We start from the raw sequence: 21,608 nt of genomic DNA on the forward strand, positions 1-21,608 counted from the left end.
TTCAACTCCTCCGCCAACCACCAGACAAGGTGCTTCCTTCTCTCCGTCATCAGTTAGAAATACACACAAGTGGCCGTCAGTGGCTTATTGTTGTTGTTGTTGTTGCTGCTAAATACACACACACATAAAGAAAATCATGTGCTACAGTTGATTCTTCGTCAGATGGCAGATAAAACAATAACAACAACGACCTATACTGCCACATATTGAAACATAAAAAGAAAAGACTATTCTTACGTGGATATGCATAAAAAAAGGACAATAATGTTGAAGCTTCGGGGAAGCGTCAATTACATTCTTTCTTCTTAAGGATTTTTTTCACATGATAAAGCATGACATCGTTAACACGTCCAAACGGATACAGGCAGTAAAAATTCTGACACTTGACAGCATGCAGTTTTGTAAAAAACCATAGAATTTCAATGTATAAAATGTGTAATGTGAAAAACTCTGCATCCCTTGAAAAGGGCGTTAACACACCACCACCACCACCATCATCATCATCATCACGGCCAGTTCGTCGAAGCGATTTTTATTGTTGGCACTGCTACACGACTAAACCTTAATAGTCAGCAAGTTACCAACAACGTCTTCCAGATTTACCACCGACAAACAACTCCCTCTCGACAAGAGAAGATGAACATACGGTTTTTATTATTGCTAGATTTGGCCACAACCAGATTACAAAGGATTGTTGGTATTCTATCGTTTTCAAAAGGGGCCTCGAAGAAACGATATTATTACGATTCCCACCGTGGCATGATTGCTCGATGTAGATGACAACACACGTATTAGTAGTACCATGCCATACTGATTGTTGTAATTTACTCGATTTTCTTCGACTCAAGTGAAAACAAAAACAAAAAACACACCCTGATTTTTTGTTTTAGTCAGTTTTTAGTATTTCATGTGTTAAGATGGACGTTTTATGTTCGAAAAAATAATTAATGCCTTAGGAAAAAGAACACATCACGCATTTTAACTCGGTGTCATTCACAAACTTTAAAGTAATGTCGTTATTCTATTTGATGTAATTTATTTATCATAAAACACCTACATTGGTGTGTGATGTCTACGATTAATTAAATGCTAAATAATTCCATTTTAATTGGTTTCAGTCCGGTGATTTTTATTTTTTAGAGAGCATAGGCAATCGGTTAAGTTTTGTTGATTGTGTTCCGTATTTGTTGGTTGAAAGATAAAAGAAAAAGCTTGACGAATTAGCACCACAACCACACTGCTAATTCCAAATATTGTCACAAAATATTTTTGCATTGTAATGGATTAGAATAATTCATTTGGAATTTTATAAAAAATTTTTTTTTCATGCAATGCTAAATAAACTACCACCGAAAGCACGAATATTTTTTAGAACTTTAAGTTAAGTTTACAAAAAAAAAAAAAAAAACCCCCCAAAAAACAAAAAAAAAAACGTTTATACAGAGTTTAAGATATGTAACATTAACAACTAATTTATTTTAAAACAAAGGTTTGAAAAAGTTAATCAACAAACGAGTGTATCGTAAAAACAAAGCAAAAAATCTTTCGGACTCTAGACCACGACAGAAGATATTTAACACCAGCTTGAGGCAATCATTTTCGCTACTTGCTTAATTGTTAACCAAGAAAAAGAAGACCTGTATTAAAAAAAGAAAACAAGCACCCGTCCACGGATCTCACTACCTGGATTTAAACACCTCTCAATTTATCTACCCTTACCCCTTGTCTTTTTTTTTTTTTTTTTTTTTTTTTTTTACCTACCTGTATCCCACCCCGCCCAATAACAAGTGTGTGTGTAATTATCAACAAGTCAGTATAAGAAAGTTTTCCGGCCAGTCGTGCAGGTGTCTGATTAAATCGTATCTCCTGACAAGCTGAATCAAGTCAACCAGCTTCTTTGGCTCGGGGTTCTGAAATCGCAACCCCACCGTATTACCATAGGAATAATTTATCTTTAGGACCCCGGAGCCCATTTTTTTTTTTTTTTTTTTAATATGGGCCGAAAAAATTTATTAAATTGCATTCGATTTGATGAATGGGATTCCGAAAAGGTTGCCTCATGGCTCAGAGGTCAGTAACATTTTTTTTTTAATTACTACCATATATTTTTTGTTTTTTTTCGGTCATAAAAAGTATTTTCTTGTAGATTATTCAACCTAATCCTTATTTATTTACCTCCTGACAAAGACACAAAATCGGTTTTTAATGTGGGGAAAATTCACCCCGTGCACATTGTGACAAAATTAAAAATTGCCTCAATCGAAAAAAGCATGTTTCAGACACAAAAAAAAAAAGAAAAAACATGGTACTCGTTCGTGCACTTTTGCCACCGTGCTGAAATAATAATGTTATTTAGAAAACCATTCTTAAACATGGGGAGGGTGTTTTGTAATTATTATGTGCTTCCACCTAACAATTTAATAATAAAAAAAAAGATATCGTGAAGCTTGAATTTAACCTGAAAAAACTATTTAAAAATAGCGCGGTGGCAAAAGTGCAGAAGCAAAGCACCAAAAAAAAAAAAAAAAAATTCATTTGGATTTTATTTACATTTTATGTAAAGTTAAGAAACATCAAAACCTTTTATTTCATTATTTTTAAGATAAAAATTGTCCAAACATTTCATTGATTGAATTAGGAAGTAAAACTGGTTGATATGCATGGTCAATGATGTCGAAAATAACAATAACATTCTTGAATTTTGGTGACTCAAAAATAACCCATTCTCATTTCATTGTTTTTATGTTAACATAGAATGTGAATGTAATCTTTTTTAAATGTAACCAATTATTTATTTACAAAAAAATGCTATTGTTTATGTTGTTTAATTTTACAGGTTTGTTGCCTTCCACAATTTTCAATTGTTTGCTTTTGTTTTATTAGAAAAAAAAAAAAAATATCTGGTTGTTTCGGAAAACGAACATATTTTCCTTAAAGTTCTGATTCGTGCCTTTTTAAGCGGAAACCGATTTGTTTCTCTCTAAAAACAAAAAAACAACAAAAAAACTTAATCTCTTTAAGCTCATTTTTTTTTTTTTTTATGGCAGACACTTGTTGGATTTGTAGGAATGCCAAGGCTGAAAAGAAAATTTTTCACAAACCGACTTTCTCCTATGATTAAGACGGGAATTTAGAAGTAAAAAAAAAAAAAAAAAAAACCCAAAAAAACCCAATCACTTATAGTTTTTTTTTTTCTTTTCGTTTGTGTTTGTGAGGTAAATAATCTTTCTTTGTAAATTCAATTTTTCATAAATTTGAAAAAGAATTTTGTTTTTAAAATACATTCATATCTTCACTATTTTTTTTTTTTTATTTATTTACATTCTCAGGCTTGTTTCGTTGGACAATTTGAATATTATGTCTCGTCTGGCATCTCTCAATTTAGGGTAATTTGTTTATTAGCGGTAAAGTTAGACACAAGGTCAATTGTGGGAATCCTTCTCACTCCAAAAGAGGGACATATTGACACTCGGTGGACGGACGCAAAATAGCCTGATCGGTTCCGCCGGCATTCCCTTGTGAGGGCGCTTCAGGCAATGCCATTGAGATCTTCGCCAAGGGCCGGGAGGCGGGGTCTAAACTAATCTTGTGTCGTGCGAGCGAAGGTGAGACTTACTTCAATAAGTCATGGTAAAAACGCAAAAAATAAAAATGAAAGTAAAAAAGTTATAAATTTTGTAAGTGTGGTGGTGTTGATTAGCATTTTTCAGGAATATATATATAACCCTAATTCTTTTTTATTTATTATTTATTTTGTAAAACAGATCTCATTCATTGGCAAGGAGCAAAGTGTAGTATCTGTTCTGATACTACACTTTTCTGTCTTTGATCAGTGAAAATGGAATAGCACTTGTGCTCCCTCGACATACATATTCCTGGCCAGCAGCAAAATCCCACCTCTTCATTTTTGAGGTCCCTGGATGCTCGGAAGCCTTCTACTCTGTTTCTTTCCCCATACTGCTAGATTTTGGAATTCCCTACCTGTTTCCTGCTTTCCTGACTGTACTTACCGGCTGAAATTTAAATGTAATGTGAACAGACATCTTGCTGCTCAACTCCCTAGTGTCCACAATAATAGTCCCTTGTGTTCTAAGTGGAATATGCCTTATGGGGGTGAAAAATGGGTAAAAAGAAAAAAAATACTGAGGCATTGAGGCAGTTTAGATTTTTGTTCCAAATTCCGAATGCTTTTTTAAGGAGTTGTATCCCCCCTCCCGCATTAAAAACCGATCTTATGTCTAACTGTCCTCGTGGGGAGGCAAGTAAAAAGGAACTCCTCTCAAAAACAAGTTTGACACAAGATGACGTTAAATGTGCGTCTTTTCAACGACCTCACCAATTACAAAGTGATACAAAATCGCTCTACTCATCCGACTTAAGAGGGTACCACATGCACCTCTCTCCCCTTTTAACCGGTGTGTGTCTGTGTGTGTGTGTGTGTGTGCGTGCGTGCGTGCGTGCGTGCAAATCGACGCGATTGTTAACCTTAAAAAAATCAAATAATTTATTTAGGTTAATTAAATGAATGAATTTTAGTTTCAAAATCTTCACACATACTTAGTTTATTTTATGAATTTAAGAGTAAAAGTGTATTTATTGGATTTAAATTTAAAACATTAATATTATTTGGTTTATTCAAACTACTTGTTCGGATGTTGAGCGATGTAACCTTCGATCTTTTTCGGGTGCATCTTTTCGTATTTGGAAAGACAAAGAGTCGAATTTAAGTTTTTACTAAATATGTACGAGTGTTCATTTGGTTAATTACTGGCTTTCATACTTTTGTTTGGTAAAGAGACAAACTAGATATCGTAGTGGGTTTACAAAATGTTTATTTTTTGTGCAATAATATTTTTAATCGGTTTTAATTTGGCAATAAAATAGCTGACAAGAGCCATATTCATATTAAAACTTAATATTAAAAAAATTTAAACACAATTAATTTAAAATCGTTTTACATATAGGGGGGGTAATTCTGTGGTGCATTTTGGAGGTGCCTACTGTTCCTGAATCATTCTATTTTCTCTTCTCCTCCATTGGGTTCTGATCATGCTGTTTTTGATGTTGATATTGATTTTTCTTTTAATTCTTCCAATTTATCATCCATTCCATAGAAAGACGTTTAACTACAGAAGGACTGATTGGGATGGGCTCCGCAGCTTCCTATGACATTCCATGGGGTCCTATTTTTGGTATGTCTCCAAATGTTGCTAAGGAAGTTACTGACTGGTTTCTTGTTGGAATTGACACGTTCATTCCTCATCGTTAGTTTTAATCCAAACCTCATCCTCATCCCCGATTTTCATCTGTTTATGCTTCTGCCATTGCCTATCGTAATCATTACTTCAATCATTGGGATGATTCTGAGGCTTCTAGGCAATCCTACAGAAAATCTAACAATGTCTGCTGCAAGTGAGAAATCTCTGAGGTTAAGCCTAGCTATTCTCAAAGGATTTGTGAGTTTATCTAATCTGAAAAGGTTGGCTCTCGTGATTATTGGAGATCCTATAATAGTGTGTTATTAATAGTGTGTTATTAATAGTGTGTTATTAATAGTGTGTTATTAATAGTGGTAAGTCTGCTATTCCTTCTATTTTTAATAGTCTCCAGATAATTTAATCTTCTAAAGAATAAGTCTGATCTCTTTGCTTGTCTTTTTGCTGACAGTTCTATCAATAATTCTGGTGCTATTGTTCCGGATTTTCATTTGAAAACTGATCAGACTCTTTATTCTGTAATTATTACTTCAAAGATGGTTGCTAGAATTCTTGTTGGTCCTGATTTGATTCCTGTTCTCAAATGTTGTGTGCCTGAACTTTATTCTGTTCACTTGAAATTATTCAATCTCTGTTTGTCTCAGTCATGTTTCTCTTCTTGCTGGAAGGATTCCTCTATTTCTATCTTTTAAAAATGCTGGTGATCAATCTGACTCAACTAAATATCATGTTAGTCTTCTCTCTGTTATTAGCAAAGTTTTTGAGAAGTTGGTCAACAGCAGACTTGTTCATTTTCTAGTAAGTCTGAGCCTCTTTAGAGATGTTCAGTATCACTTTCATGGGTTTTGTTCAACCGCTGATCTATTAACTGTTGTAACTGAACGGATCTGTTGGTTTTATGGATTTATAATTTATTAATTTACTAGCGGGGGTACCCGGCGTTGCCCGAGTGTTTGTTTCCGGGACGGGGGGGAGTTTTAAAAAATGTTATGGTAGGTAAGTAGGAAGGATCAAACCCGGAGTCATGAGTAAAAGTAGGAAAATAAAGTGTGAAAAAAAACAAAAAAAAAACATCTGCAACGTTAACAGTTCGGCCACCAAGAAAAGTCCATTCCAGTTGTTTAGGAAAAAAAAAACGACTACAGTAGGTCGGCGCGAACGTGAAAATATAATGTGAATTGTCCAGCACGCTAACCACTACGCCACAGAGCACTGCAGCTTAGTTTAGTGATTTTAAATAATTTCACATGAAAGAACTACAAAGCCAAACCAGTGTTCTCTTCTCAACTGTTCCTTGTGAACGATCCCCAAACGGTGTTAAGTGGTGGCAAGGGGAGGAGGAATTTATTAGAGAGAAAATATTTTACCACTTCCATTGATCTTAACCGATTTTGGCCGTGACTTCTCAGCAGAAAAAGTATAGAAATCTAAGATTATTGAGGAATTTGAGAAATAATAAGCCTATAACACACCTCAGATATTGTTCTGCCGTTTGTGCATATTATATTTGCATGAAATATCTTGATTTTTAATCCTATTAATGTCAAAATCAGACGGGAAAAAATGAGTTCATTTTATTTATATAGAGATAATTTAAGTGAGGGTAGGGCCATTGCATTTGATATTTCAAAGGTGTTCGACAGTGTAGCATCCTGGTCTTCTACATAAACTTTGAGGTTATGGCATTTGTGGTAATGTTCTTGACATTGTTAGGCCTTTTCTATCTGTTTAAAGCTTGATGGATTATCTTCATTTTCTTTTCCTATCAATGCCAGTGTTCCTCAGGTCTCTATTCTCGGTTCAACACTGTTTCTTCTCTATATAAAATGATGTTTTAGAGAAGATTATTCAGAAAAGTAACATTTATGCAGATGACACCACCCTGTATTCTGCTATTGTTTCTTGCCCATTTTGAATCTTGAATCAATTAAAATATGCAGTTCATCTAAAAGTTGATGTGAATGCTATTATGGATTGGGGTAAGAAATGGTTTGTTTTGTTTAATCCTGTTAAGACTCCTCTATTGTCTTTCAATCACAGATGTGTCCCTTTTCTTTCTACGATTTTTATGGATGACTCTGCTCTTGATGAGGTATTGACTCTAAAACTTCTTGATCTTTCTTTCTCATCAAATCTTTGTTGGAGTTTATAATCAATTACTTTTTCTGATTCTTGTAAAATCAGTTGCATCTATCGCTGTAAACACTCTCGCACACCTGTCGCTATTCTCCATCTCTACAAATCTACTATCAAACCATGTATGGAGCATTGTCATTTTTTGGCTGATGAATTTGTGTCTAATTTGATAAATTGCAGAAACGTACCTGTAACTTGATTGGCCCAACACTTTCTTCTTCACTGCAGCCTCTCACTCACAGACATGATGTTGCTAGTCTCAGTCTCTTTTACAAATACTATTATAGCATGTGTTCCTCAGAATTGTCTGATCTATTCCCTGCTTCATTTATTCCAGCTCGTTTGACTCCGTCTAGTGGTCTCTATCAATTTGTTTCAATACATCATTGTAATACAGCTTCCTATTCCAGTAGCTTCTTTTCAAGGACTGCAAGGTTGTGGAACTCTCTTCCTGCTCACTGTTTTCCTTTTACTTACAACCTTGGTCTTTTCAAGGCAATAATCAGCTTTCGTTTTTGTTAGCTCCTTATATCAAGTAGCTTTATGCCTTGTTTTAAGCAATTTCCATAAAAAAATGCAGTTTGAGAAAATAAACTACTAGAGTAGGAAATCTTACGGAATCTGGGGACCTCTGCAGTGAAAGGGTGAAAATTTTCTGCTAGTTGGTATTTACATTAAAGGGATGCAGGTGTAGTAAAAAAGAAAAAAACAAAGAACGAAAAGTAACATGTGGCCGCACCCGGGATTGAACTCACTACACCAGTTTGTAGTTTAATTCAAATCTTGATGCTTTGCTATGGCTATCAAGGGTATTTTTTATCGTGGGGCCATCACTAGATGGGTTGCCGGTCATGGCTTAAGAGAGGCCCATCTACCCTCAAGAGAAGGATAGATGCGCCAGTTTCCCAACCTTGTATTTTACCTTGTGGTACATACAGTGCCTCGCTTTCCCAAATGGTCACCCATCTGGTACTGGCCAGGCTCAACGTTGCTTAACTTTGGTGACCTGGCAAGACCTGGTGTGTCACAGTGATTGTGCTGTATGGCAAGTGTAGTAATTGAAAGGAAAGAGGGTTAAGTGAACAAAACAAAATTGAAGGTAAAAACTCCCGGGCAACGCAGAGTAGATAGAACAAATGTAATAATTGTAATGGGTGAAGATTTGCTGCTTTGAAAGATCAGCTTACTGATTTATAAGATTTTATTTTGGATTAATTCCAGCAAACCAAATAATATGCCACAATGAGTTGACTAATAGCTATTCTTTTTTCTTTTTTTTTTTTTGTTTTTAAATTAAATGATAATATACGTTTTTTATTGCATTACCATTAAATTAATGAATAAATGAAGCCTTTAATGTCCGGATTTACTTGTCTCCCAATTTGGGTTGAGGCAAAAAAGTACAAATTGCCTCGGTCTAGAAGGATTTTTATCTCCAAACGGAGTACCGGACAAATTATATACTTTGAATTATTTAATTTTTTAAAAATTAGATACAACTTCTTCAAAATTGTAGGCTTTGGTCTGTGGTCGTCCTCTTTTCTTGCCTCCTCACGAGGACAATTGGACACAAGATGAAGGTCGGTTTTTAATGTGGGGAAAGTTCTTCAAAAGGACCACTCTGAATTGGAACAAAAATTATCTCAGTTTATAAGGATTTCTCATTCACTAACGACAGAAGAGATAAAATCTGGTATTAGAATACTCATATTCTACAATTTGCTCTTCTTATCCAAAAGCTCAACACACGAATTATAAATATAAACTCACATTTTTGTGTTCAGATCCTTAGACTAAGGTTAAGTTTGAAGATGCTTTTTTTTTGTAATCGATAAACTAATATTCAAATATTGCTCTTATTTAAAATAAATAAATAAGACTTATTTACTTGTCTCCCCACAAAGGCAGAATTAGACACAAGGTCAGTTTTTAATGTGGGGGAAATCTAGCTTCCCCCAAAAAGAAAATCCGGATTGGAACAAAAATAAAAATTTCTTTAATCTAGAAGGACCGAGGACAGAAAAGATAAAACGTACTGATTATATATTGTGCTCCTAGCCAAATGAACAAGCCCGCCCCAACCCTTTTCACAAGTAAAACGATTTTTTAAAAAATTATCTAAGCTACGTGTTACAAAACTGAAAGGTTTCATATGTTTGCGATCGTTGACAATCTGTATTTATATTGAACAAAGTCGGATGATGTCGACATGAATTTGAATTACGATTCTGGTCACACGGATTCAAATTTCCCAGCCTTCTCGTTACTAGTAACTCAAAAACCAAAATGATATGTACCTTTTATTCATAGAAGATTCTTATGTGTCACTGTGCTGTTTGCATCCTTAAACACTTGTAACACCATTTGGACATTTCAATTGATGACGATGATGACGTAAACAAACATTCCCATCACTAACTTTCCTAATCTCAAATTCAATTTGGATTTTATTTGTAAATTTAAAAATCTTACTTGTAGCTAATATTAGATAGGAGTTATGTTTGATCTCAAAAGGTCATCCTCTCAGACATTATCACTTCCTTTAAGAAGGAGAGTTGATTTATTTACTGTTGATTATCTGAAGCACCCTTATCGGAAAATGCCAACGAATCTGATCATTGGCAATTTTGAATTCACCCATCTGCGTTCCTTTTTGTAGAGGAGACTCGATTCACGAATACAAACCTGTGTGATATCTTACCTTGCTATGGTGTGAGTCGAGTAAATGTGACTTAAATTAGATTTAGGTTTTCAAAATCCTGAATTGATTTTAAATTGTTATTAAAAGCTCGGTCATAAACATGTGATTGCATTTTCTATGAACTTTTAATGAAATAAAAATAGTTTTCATTTATGAAGATTTTTTAATAAAAACGAAATATTAAAATCTAACATTATGTAGATTGATTGTTTTGTTAGTTCTCTTCCACTGCAAGAACTTAGACACCAGGGTTGGAAAGTGGGATTGAGAAATCAGTGCCCCCTTTTCTGAGGAACCTGCAAAAAGTGCCTGGGCAGCCCAGTCCACATTTCTTGGTAAGGGCGCCCCAAGCGATTAGCAATAAACTAACCCCTTTTCAAAAACAGAAGGCAAAGTCTGGGAGAGTGGACCTCCTAGAACTTCACATAACTAAACTCCCACAGCAAAAATCAACAGAGACATTACAAGAATGGTCGTATCTCTGATTTTGGGAATCTGAGGATAAAAATCGCTAGCAGAATGCTTTATTATATCCTTTCATCTTGAGAAAAAAGAGAACGGGCACATTTGTAGCATCCACTATATTTAGCTGAAACAAATCTTCGGCAGAGATATTCTCATAGCAATCACTGTTTTCAACACGCACGCGTACGAAGTACATGCAAAGCTTACAATGTTGTAATGTGTCCATCCGCACACATGCGATAAACGAACTATGTTACGCTTTGTGCGTAGCGATACAGCAGATAGTCCAGAATGTTCTAGAACTCACCTATATAAGCTTTTGCGTGGGTAAATCAAACCAGCTTAGGATGCAGCTCTATGAATAGCAACATCGCTGCTCAACTCCATCTTGTGGGACGTAAAATCACCAACATGACATCGCGTGCATCATACACCTAAATTCTCAATGTGGAAAAATTATCAAATTTAACGAGATTTATTCTTCTTGACAACTCTGTTATTGCAAACTGCTATTTTTATATGTATGGAACACACACACACACACACGCATCTCACTTAAACACATAATGATTTTAGTTTCCCTCCAGAAAATAACCACATGTGTTCCCTCAGTTCATAAAAATCAGCAATCACAACAGTTTGCTTATTTCATGAAGACCCTGATATAGCGAATCCTTTTCAATAAACATTTCGTTACTTGACTTAATATTCGTTAAACACGATCATAATTGTTGTCTGTTTTATATAAATTCCTCATGTAATCTCGGCGCTCCCTACGCGGTTCTCATAAGTTTCGTAAAAAAAATAACAAAAAAAAAACAAAACAAACAAACAAAAAACGTGGATTACTTCATTTAATAAAATTAATTAATGTGGGAGACAGTCTAATACATTCATTGATAAAACGTTTTGAATGCCCGATTAGCAAATTATTCAAAATAATTTTCATATCGGTATTTAATTGTCTCTCTGCGAGATCAAGGTGTAGTTTTTATTTGGGAGGGGGGGGGGATAGACTTAAAAAACACTCTGGTCCCGTTGCAAATAAATTAAAAGTTCCCTGTAACTGGGATAAGAGCATCTCTATGACTGCGCCAGTTTATTCATTATGAATGAACTTCAAATTTTAACCTTATCTTTTTCGGGAGGGGTGGGGTGTATAATAATGGTTGCTATCTGTTGTTTCGCAATCTACGTTGTTTTGCTTCACACATCTTGAGGAAAACGATGCACATAATTGTCAATGACGTCATGGCATGTTATCTCTGTGATAAGAGGGGGAAACTAAACAAAAAAATCTCTTTATTCCTAGAAACTAATAACAATTTGGGCAATTGTACAATATAGTTAACAGGGGAAAAAAGGGACGTAACAAAACAAAAAATATGTAAAACGTGGTGAGATGACAACAACTATGAATGGCTGAGGATGCAATTAGGAGATTCGGAGTTCCTATCCCGTCGCAGTTACCACCTGATGAAGGCCAGAGGAATAGTTGACCAAAATGTCGTGAAACAACAAAGGAAGATGAGGATAATAATCCACAATAAATAAATAATACTCATCTCAAAAAATAATATCTAAAAAATATGTGCTATAAATAACGATCACTCAAAAATTAAATTTTCGAATGATTGTGAAGTTATTAGTATTTTCTGTTTATTTTCCAATTTTTATTTTTGAAAATGCAACATCGAATCTTCACATCAAATTGAATATTTTTTATGATACACAAACTAAAACAACAAACTTCTAAAACTCAGAAACTATTTGGAAGAATTGACTGTGGTCAGGTAAAAGGGGAACAATATACTTTACTTTAGTTGTTGGATTTTGAAAAAAATGTTATTTTATTTGCTGAAGTCATGTGACCTGTACTACATAGTCACTGGCTGTAGTTGTAAGAGAAGGTAATATTTCTCTTTTTCTTTTTCTTCTACGGTTTCTTTGGCTGGTCGTGTGCTGTTAACTTGAATACTCTATTATTATTTTTGTTACCAGTGCCTGTAAAATCATGGTGAAGTTGAAGTCACATGTTATACCACATTGTAAAAGATTTCAGACAGTTAAAGTATGTTGCTTTTTTCCTCGACCTGACCAGTCGTTATTTTCGTTTTAGGACTTGAGAATTTCTCAACATTTTGCAAAATAAAACCCTCAGTACGTAACTAATATTGACAGTAGCCGGAAGGAATGGAGAAGGATTTCTCTCTTAAGATTGAAAATTGAGTAATGGAGTCACTCCATAGGTAGCTCAGAAGTTGTCATGTCTTAATGAGCTGCCAAAAGATAACTTGCTTTTCAGTAAATGCCATAATTATCCAGGAAAAAAGAATTCTGAACTGTTTTGCTCCTAGATAGGATCTCTTTTTCAAAGCTCTTGAGAATGTCATTGGTTCTCAAGTTCAACAAAAGGTTACAATGATTGGAGGTGGAAAATCGGAGGATGGCGATCATTCTTATGAAGACAATGCAAAAGCAGACATAATCTGAAGAATTGGTGTTTTTACTATATCCTTTTGGCAAGATGGGACCTAGACCTGTTCGCTGACCAGGTCAGGTGGCAGTATTGGTAATTCACTCCATTTCAGTACCCTCTATTCTGTTGGCAAAGCATCATCTGATAACTCAGCTTTTAATAATAGATTCACACATTAAGTGTCAGTACTTGGGGGTTCGATTCATATAGGGAGATGACGAAGTGACTGAGTTCTCAAAGGAAAACATCCTTGTTCTGGTTTCCTGTGTATTGCTTCCTAATATGGCCAGTCTATCCATTTCCCATGTAGAACTGTGAGTACTACAAACACAAGAAGGTTAATTTCACTGAGTACATTTAGATTAGGGAGAGAATGGGAAGTTGAAGATGTATTCAATCCTCTTCATTTGTTTTAGAGTTATGCATATCGACATGAGTGCCACCCGTGGGTGCGTTGTTTTTTCCTTCAAATACTCGTACGTTTCATCAACATATATGGTTTTCCAACTGCCATTTATAGTTACGGCGCAAAACCATTTCTGAATGATAATAGGTTGTTCAAGAAGCTAGTATCGTCTCATGGCTTACAAAAAAGTTTCGTTCTTATTGAATCAAATTCTGCCTCATTCATTCTTCCCCTAGGTTGGAAGTGTGTTTGAGGCAATGTATTAAAACTTTTTTTTACTCCATTAAAAAAATAATGACTAGTAAATAAATCTATTTTTGGAAATTTATAACTTTTCAATAAATATCATGTATATGTAGGTACAAGGACTGATTTATTGATACAGGTGTTTACATGCTGAGGGCAATGACAGAAAGTGTTTTAACATTTTAATATTGCTACAAAGATGAAACTTTAATCTTGACCCCCCCCCCCTCACGCACACACACACACACACACACACACACACCATTACCACCACATGATGTACGTCAGGTTTATACTCTTTGATTTGGAACTTATTTTACTTGTGCTTTGTCACTTAGTAAGGACAATCGTCGAAGAAAACCAACCATTTATTATATTCATCTCTACAATATAAAGATTTGGTGCAAATCAGCAGTTCAACTTAAAAAAAAAAAAAAAAAAACAGAATACTGAAAAATCTTTGATGTACGTACCCGTCATGAAACAAAAATATCATCTTTAAAAAATCACATAAATTGATCTCGTAGTTTTTTTTTTATAAATGTTATGTCTAATTCAGAAGCAAGTTTTCAAACAGTTGTGCGTGAGTTGGCTTCGACTAAGGCTCTTAATTGATCGTTGTCAACATTTGATGGCCGACCACTATCATCTTTAAGACTTTTGTTGCCACTACGAAATTTCTTAAACCACCATTGTGCTGTGCATTAGTGATACTTGGGCAAAGCACTTCATTGATATTGCGAGCTGTTTCAGCAGCTTTTCGACCTAGCTTGAATTGAAATAAAATTATTTGAATTTGCTTTTTTTCCATCTTGTATTCAGCGTTCTGAAAAGACATAATTGTTTTAAAATGATTGTAATTTTAATGATTAGATAGAGCGAAAAACACTCTTTAAAATGATATATAAACGAAAACTTATTTGAAATCAAAAATTATAAATTCCGAAAGAACTTTCTTCTCAATCTAATACATATGGGTTTTCCAGACAGAAACCGGTTTAAATGAGAGGAGATGGGATCGGCTCAATATTTTTCGTTGAAGTGTAAATTGAGCATTGCCCCAGGGGAGTAAGTTCTCTCCAGTGAAAGTGTTATATTTTGGAAGCTGGAAAACTTTATTCCTGCGAGGATTTTTGTACATTTCTGTTACAATTTTTAAGTTATAGTCATTTAGAATGGTTTTTCTTTTTTATTTTGATTTTCTGATTTCAACAAGAGGAGAGGTTGAGTAAAGACATTTATTTTTTACTTAGGATTGGCCAGAAGAATTTTAATCCCTTTTTTCTTTCATAAATAGAAGAGTTAATATTTTAGGGTATTTGGTATTTTCATATAGAAGGGGTAACATTTATTTTCTGAGTGGGACGTATAATTATAATTACCCCCCCCCCACACACACACACACACACGCACACACAAATTATCACCCCATCAGTCTGCTCGCAAATCTTTGCTAAAATCTTGGAGTCTTTAATCAATTTATTCTGATGATAGTCTGTGGCCTTGTTACTGCTAAAGTTTACTGATCATTAGTATGGATTTAAGTAAGCATGTTCTATGGTGGATATCCTAATGGTCATCTCTGAATGCATATGCCATACACTGGACAAGGCAAGTGAAGTTGGGACAGTAGCAGTTGATATATCTAAAGCCTTTGACAAGGTCTGACATGAAGGTCTTTTCATATAAATTTGTATGTTATTACTGGATGAATAGTTAATATAATTTGATCCTTTGTACTTAAAGGAAAGACTCGGTTGTCTTCGATAGCTGTACATCCAAAATATATGACAAATGCAGGTGTCTCTCAGAGGTCAATCTTGGAAACCTAATTGTTTTTGAGTTTCATAAACGAACTTTCTAATTAAATTGTGTCAGAGATGGGTATATTTACTGATCACATCATGCTCAATGAACATATGGGTAAAACACATACACATTATCAACTTCCTTGAGTACACTATTCTTTTAGCTATGCATTATCGCAAAGCAAGAACCAGTAATTTAGCAGAATATATTTTTTGTTTTGATCCCGGCTTGAGGGACCTACATGTCCAGCCACACTGAAGAGTTGTGATACAGAAAACTGTAAAGCCCTAAGACTATAAGCTCCCCTTGGGTAGGGTAGAGCTTTCGTGAGGAAATCTCCAATCGCCATTAGCTATTATGGCATTGCTCATTGAGTAAAAACAATTTGAGCTTTCTAGCAATTGACAATGTTTACATTGAGTTTACACTAAGATTTCATTTACACTCAGCTGGTGTCAGATGCTAGCATGGGATTATTAGCTCGCACTTTCGGTCTCCCTGTAGATGAATATATATTCTACCTTGTTTATTATTAACTTATTTGAGCCATTGCTTGTTGTCTGCGTCATGACACATCATAAGAAAATAGTGTTAATTTGGTGATCTCGCTCGATTACGTTCCACGTATTCTTGTTTCTTTCATTTCAATATTGTCTTTAAATATAAATAAGGATATTTGTAAACTGATTTTTTTTTTTCAAATAAATTTTATTTACATACTTTTTGTAAAATATTGCAAACACACTTTCACAGAAATAATTGGATTAAATAAACATTTATTGGAATATATATATATACACACGCCAACAACAAATCTTATATATACATATGCTACTTAAAAAATCAATTTTTAACATTGTCCTTTCCTATTAAACATTGTCCTTTCCTATTAAACATTGTTGTGAAGGTGCATGATTTAGGATTATTATGTTTGTTTTATCTTCAAGTTCGTCTCATTTTTTTTTTTTTTTTTAATAAATCTGTGCGATTTCTGTCTCTGAACTTGGTTAGTTGGTATGTGTTGTATGTCTGCAGTGTGTAATTAAATCGGCAAAGTTTTGGGGGTTGTGATTTACACTATTTGGAGTTTTTAAGGAATTTTTTTATGCCAATCTTTGATACAGTCATATTGCTGGATTTTCGATTTGTACCCTTTCAGTATGCATCACAAAGTAGTCTAGTTAAAGTGTGAAAGCTGATAGTAAAATTCCCTTCAATTTATATTTGTGATCGTTTGTTATTTTGTGTCGTAATGATAAAATCTAGATGTAATCAATTTAATCTTTTGTTTTTATTAATGTATACTTTCTCTTGTCTCATTAGTTTCTTTCCATGCAAGTTAGATTACTATTTTTTGTGATGGAAAATTTATTTTTTTATTTTGTTGCCGTTCAGATTTGATATGCGTGAACTTATGCATTTCTTTGTCTCATTTTAAAGAATATGCATGCCCACTCATGGTTGGCTTAATCTTGTTTTTTAAATTGTCTATTACAAAAATATATAATTTACAAAATTTAGTGAATGAAATTTCCCCTATCATTAAATAGTGTTTCTGTCTGTTTTTACATGGTCCAAATCAGATTTTTTTTTCATTGAATTACTATGAAAAGAATAAAAAAAAAAACTAGGTTAATCTTTGATGTGCTATGGATCATATTAAGAAGGTTCAATGTATTAACTGTTGAAATGAATTTTATATCTAATAATTATTGCTTCTATTACGCTTAATTTTCAGTTAACACAAGATGATACCTTAAGAATTTGTAAGAATTTTTCACTAGCATTTTTATATACTGAAAATTGGCTTCCGAATCATTGACATATAAGTCAGTGAGTTTTGTAATTTCCAACAAAATTTGAATGGCTATAATTCGGTGTCTAATTGTGCTACCAAAATAAATTCGATATCATTGTTTATGCTTTGCAAAGATCAATGTACTCGCATTAAAAGGTTTTAAATATATAATAAAACTATCAGAGATATAATGAATAAAATTTTCCAACAAACATTGAACGGTCATAAAACAATTGACATATTTACTTTCATCGATATTTGAAACTATTTTATCTGTGAATCAGACAAGAACTGACTGTAATTGCTAAAACAATTTGAATTAAAGTATTAGTAGAAGGGCGCTGATCATAAGTGGAAAGTCCAAAGGACTACGGACAGGTATTGGTATTACAGCACATGCAAGTTCTAAAGTTCCATAGATTTGAATATCAAAAATACTAGTCTCACAAATCACCGAAACGTTGTAGTTATGCAATGCATATTTATGATCTTAATTTTCCAAAAGCAAAAGTCGAGTTAACAATAATAAAACTGCCTTTTGTCAAAATCTGATGGTATTAATCAAAGGATTTGATTGTGATTTACAAGAGTGTGTGTGTGTGGGGGGGGGGTGAAATTAAGATATTTCAAGATTTACTAAAATTGTTTTATTTTATTTTTCAAAAGATAAGTCACTTTAAAGATCAAATGGTACTACTTCCCACATCAATATCGGCATATATATAACATAATGCAAATTTCTTTCAAAACTAAATGAACTGATGATTAAATAAAGAGATTTCAATATTTAAGCACTCAACTTCATTTCCAACCTAAGAAATCTTTCACTAATAATACTTTTTATATATTATTTATCGCTTTTATCTATAAAGACGTTTTGTGTATGTGCCTGTGTGTTTGTTCCCTATGGATTTCGAAACGGCTGGGCCAATTTTTTTGAAATTTCACACAAATGTACTTTATGTGTCTGTGAGTGTTCTTAGATTTTATATCAGAATGCTTCGAATAACTATCAAAAATCGATAATCGAAAAAATCTGATTAAAGGAATAGTCCGATTTTAACCAAAGTTAATACCCTGACATCACAAGTGCATTTGAAAAGTTTTATAATTGCACAAGCAGAAGAGCCCAGCACATAAAATCAATAGTAGATTCTTTGATAAGACAGGAATGCGTTTGAAATGGAATGTTTCTATTTAGAGCACAATTGAATCCTACCTTTGCATTTTAAACTTTAATTCAAGTCATTATATAAAAATAATTTGCTTGGTATCAGCAGTAGGTTGTCTACAGTGCAATGTAAACTACAAAGTATTGTGGACTAAGTCACTGTAGGGAGGCATGTGAAGCTTCCCTTGCAGTGCACCGTGATGGGTCTTTGAGTAGAGCAGGCAATCAATTGATTTGATTGTAAAATGGGTGATTTCTCTAATTTTGATGACAATAAAAGTATTGGAAGTGTGCAATGTTCGTTGATCCTCATTCAATCTCGGGTAACGTTGGATTTACCTGTCAGGTATTATTAATTATATGCTGTATATTATAGAATTTTGATTTTTAAATAAAACGAGCATATGTTCTAAGACTGAATTCAATGTTTTTTTTTTCTTTTTCTAATGAAAAATCGAATTAAAACAAAGAGATGATACGCAGTCGCTGTTGGAAAACTTTCCTCTTTCCGGATTTTTACTGCTACGTTTGTAGAAAGAATTGGATACAACTCTTTTTTTTTTTTTTTTTTTTTTGTAGCACTTGTAAGCATTAAATGCAAAAAAGTGCAGTGGAATTACATGCAAGTTGAGATGGTAACCAGTTTGTGCCAAAACTACAAAACAATAGAGATGTATGATAACTCCAATGTGGATAAAAAAATATTTCGATGGCTAAGCTGTTGAGGTTGTCCCAAAGTTTTGTTACTTTGATGATAGTGTTAGAGTACAGTGGGAGAGGGTTAGGGTATTGGTGTGATTGTGAGAGTTAGGCGTGCATGGAGTACATTCAGGGAACTTCTACCAGAGTAAGATTAATTCTGGACAGTAATAGGGAGATGTATGAAGGACGGGAAACTTTGTTGGTTTGGTCACATTGAAAGAATGGTTGAGTTTGTAAGGTAGTAGCTGTAAAACAGCTAAGATAACCAAATCAGTTGGTTGGGGAAAGCCAAGAAAAATATTGGGAGTGATAAGGATATAATTTAATGAAAGAGTTAAAAACCTGGCCAGTGATAGGTTAGCTTGAAAGTCAATTTCTAAAAGCCGTCCAACACATGCCAATATCTTAAACAGATGTTAATGGTGAAAACGGGGTTGTGGAAACTTATATACTCTAATTGTGACTCCTGAAAATTTAAAGGCAATGAATTCTTTCTATCTTGGTAACTAGTAGTAGGAATTATGAGTTGTGTAATTAGTCACTCCTTTAAGAACCAGTCGGACGTTTTAAAATTTCAGAAGTTAAAGTTTAGTGTTAGAACTCTTGACCCGCTATCCCTAGTAGCAATCTATTAAAAATGACAATGGCGTGGCTTCCCACAATAGTGTGGCGAGAACCGCGCCTGGAATCACTAATAATCTTGATGTTAACCAAAGAAGTTGATTGCTGATCTGACTCGACAGATGTGAGTGGCATCTCTCAGTACAAGCTGATATCTGTGCACTCTTCTCTTATTCAGCATCCCTCGGTCTCATTTGCACAATCACTGGCTTTCAACTTTTGTAAAAGAGATGTTACATATTTTGAAAGAAGCTGGCATCATCTTTATCCTTGACGTTGCTCTCCTACACATCGTGTTCCAATTCACGATAACTGGAGTTTTATAATTTAATTCTTTATCCTCTTTTGAACACACTTTATATGATGAGAATAATAGGATACTATAATTCATACCAGTTCTTGAAGCAATGAAATTACACGATATCCGTCTCTTCTATATGTAACTTAGTTGAGTGAGGAGGAAAATGGGCTGTGGCTGCAGTAACGGGAAGTAATTACAGTGTTGACCTATTATTGAAAATTTGCAGATGGATTCGCCCATTTTGAGTAATTTAGTGAGCATTTAACGCTTCAACCAGAATTTGAACTCTGATTTTCGTTTTGATGGGATTAACTAATGCTGCAGTGATACAAGCTTTTTTATAATGCAGTCCATATCACATGATGCAATATAAATATAATTATATAGACTAGCGGGACCTGTAGAAATTCCACAGCAGACTCTTTCATATGTAATATATTGATGTCGGAATTCTGTAGATGTTCCGCGTAAATAGAGATATCCTGATATTATTGTAGCTTTTTTGTTAAAACTGTAAAAGTATTTATCGAAGTTAGCAGGGATGCTGTCGTAGCCCAGCCATAAAATACACTTAAATATGGTATTTTAATTCATGCAGATTTTGTATATATTATTATAGAGTCAATTTTCTATCAATTCTTATATTGTAAAGTTGTAATTTAAAAAAAAAAAAAAATTATTCATATGACTTTGCTGCATCAGCTTGAATAAAACCAAAACTTATGAAGAATTCTTGGTAAAATTAATTATTACAACAAATGGACGGTCATAACAATTAAACGACAGTTACTCGGAAGAAAAAAGGTGTAAGCGTGCCACACAAAATTATACACACGACATCGTATTAATATATAGATAATCCTTCAGCCCATAGATATTATGCTTTTCTAGTACTTACTCATTGTGAAGAAAATGAGTTTAAAAAGTATAAATGAATTGGACAAAGTTTGTACAAGAGCAGTGCAAAATACAACGACGACACCAATTCCATTCGCAAAATATAACGTTTTACTGCAAAGGCTGATTTTTGTTCAAATTTGGACTGTTTTATGGTTCCAATTTTTTTATTTTACTTTGGTTGCAGCGATACAATTTTTTCATATGATGTCACATGATATGCATTAAGAAATTCCAGAGAAATTTGTTTTTATATTCAATCGTTTTCAATGTTGCCATTTTGTTTATGATTATCATAGAAAATGTTTATTCCCAGTGAAACGTTAACTTTGAAACAATGAATGTTGCATAATAATTAAACAATTTTTTCTTTTCACAAAAATATTGCAAACAATTGTTAGTATCGTTAATGTAAGGTATTAATCTAAATAGAAATTGTCATTCATCAATGTATTGTTGCATTTTTAACCATTAAAGATTTTTTGACTTTATATAGTGAGCCGATTACTACTCCTCCCTCTCTGTTGCTGATTGCTATTCAACAGAATTTGACCATTTCCTGTTTTGTTGGTTAATGATAATCTGTTGTTGTTGCCATTCCATCGTTTGATAACATCATCTTTATTATTTAGAGTTTTCAAACTGTTTCCTCATTTTGGT

At 33.8% G+C, this 21,608-nt stretch overlaps 1 protein-coding gene across 1 annotated transcript in view; it reads left to right on the top strand.

Annotated features, from left to right (window-relative positions):
• The first annotated feature begins 1,672 nt into the window (after nucleotides 1–1,672).
• LOC145247905 (connector enhancer of kinase suppressor of ras 3-like) overlaps nucleotides 1,673–21,608 on the top strand; it is a 113,732-nt gene continuing 93,796 nt past the window's right edge. The window contains exon 1 of the mRNA XM_080109530.1: nucleotides 1,673–2,070. Coding sequence (XP_079965656.1) covers nucleotides 1,995–2,070 — 76 coding nt within the window. The 5' untranslated portion in view covers nucleotides 1,673–1,994. The remainder of the gene's footprint in view (nucleotides 2,071–21,608) is intronic.

Source organism: Euprymna scolopes, chromosome 26 (assembly GCF_053919585.1).
Source record: "Euprymna scolopes isolate OS-2025 chromosome 26, ASM5391958v1, whole genome shotgun sequence".
Classification (NCBI taxonomy): domain Eukaryota; kingdom Metazoa; phylum Mollusca; class Cephalopoda; order Sepiida; family Sepiolidae; genus Euprymna; species Euprymna scolopes.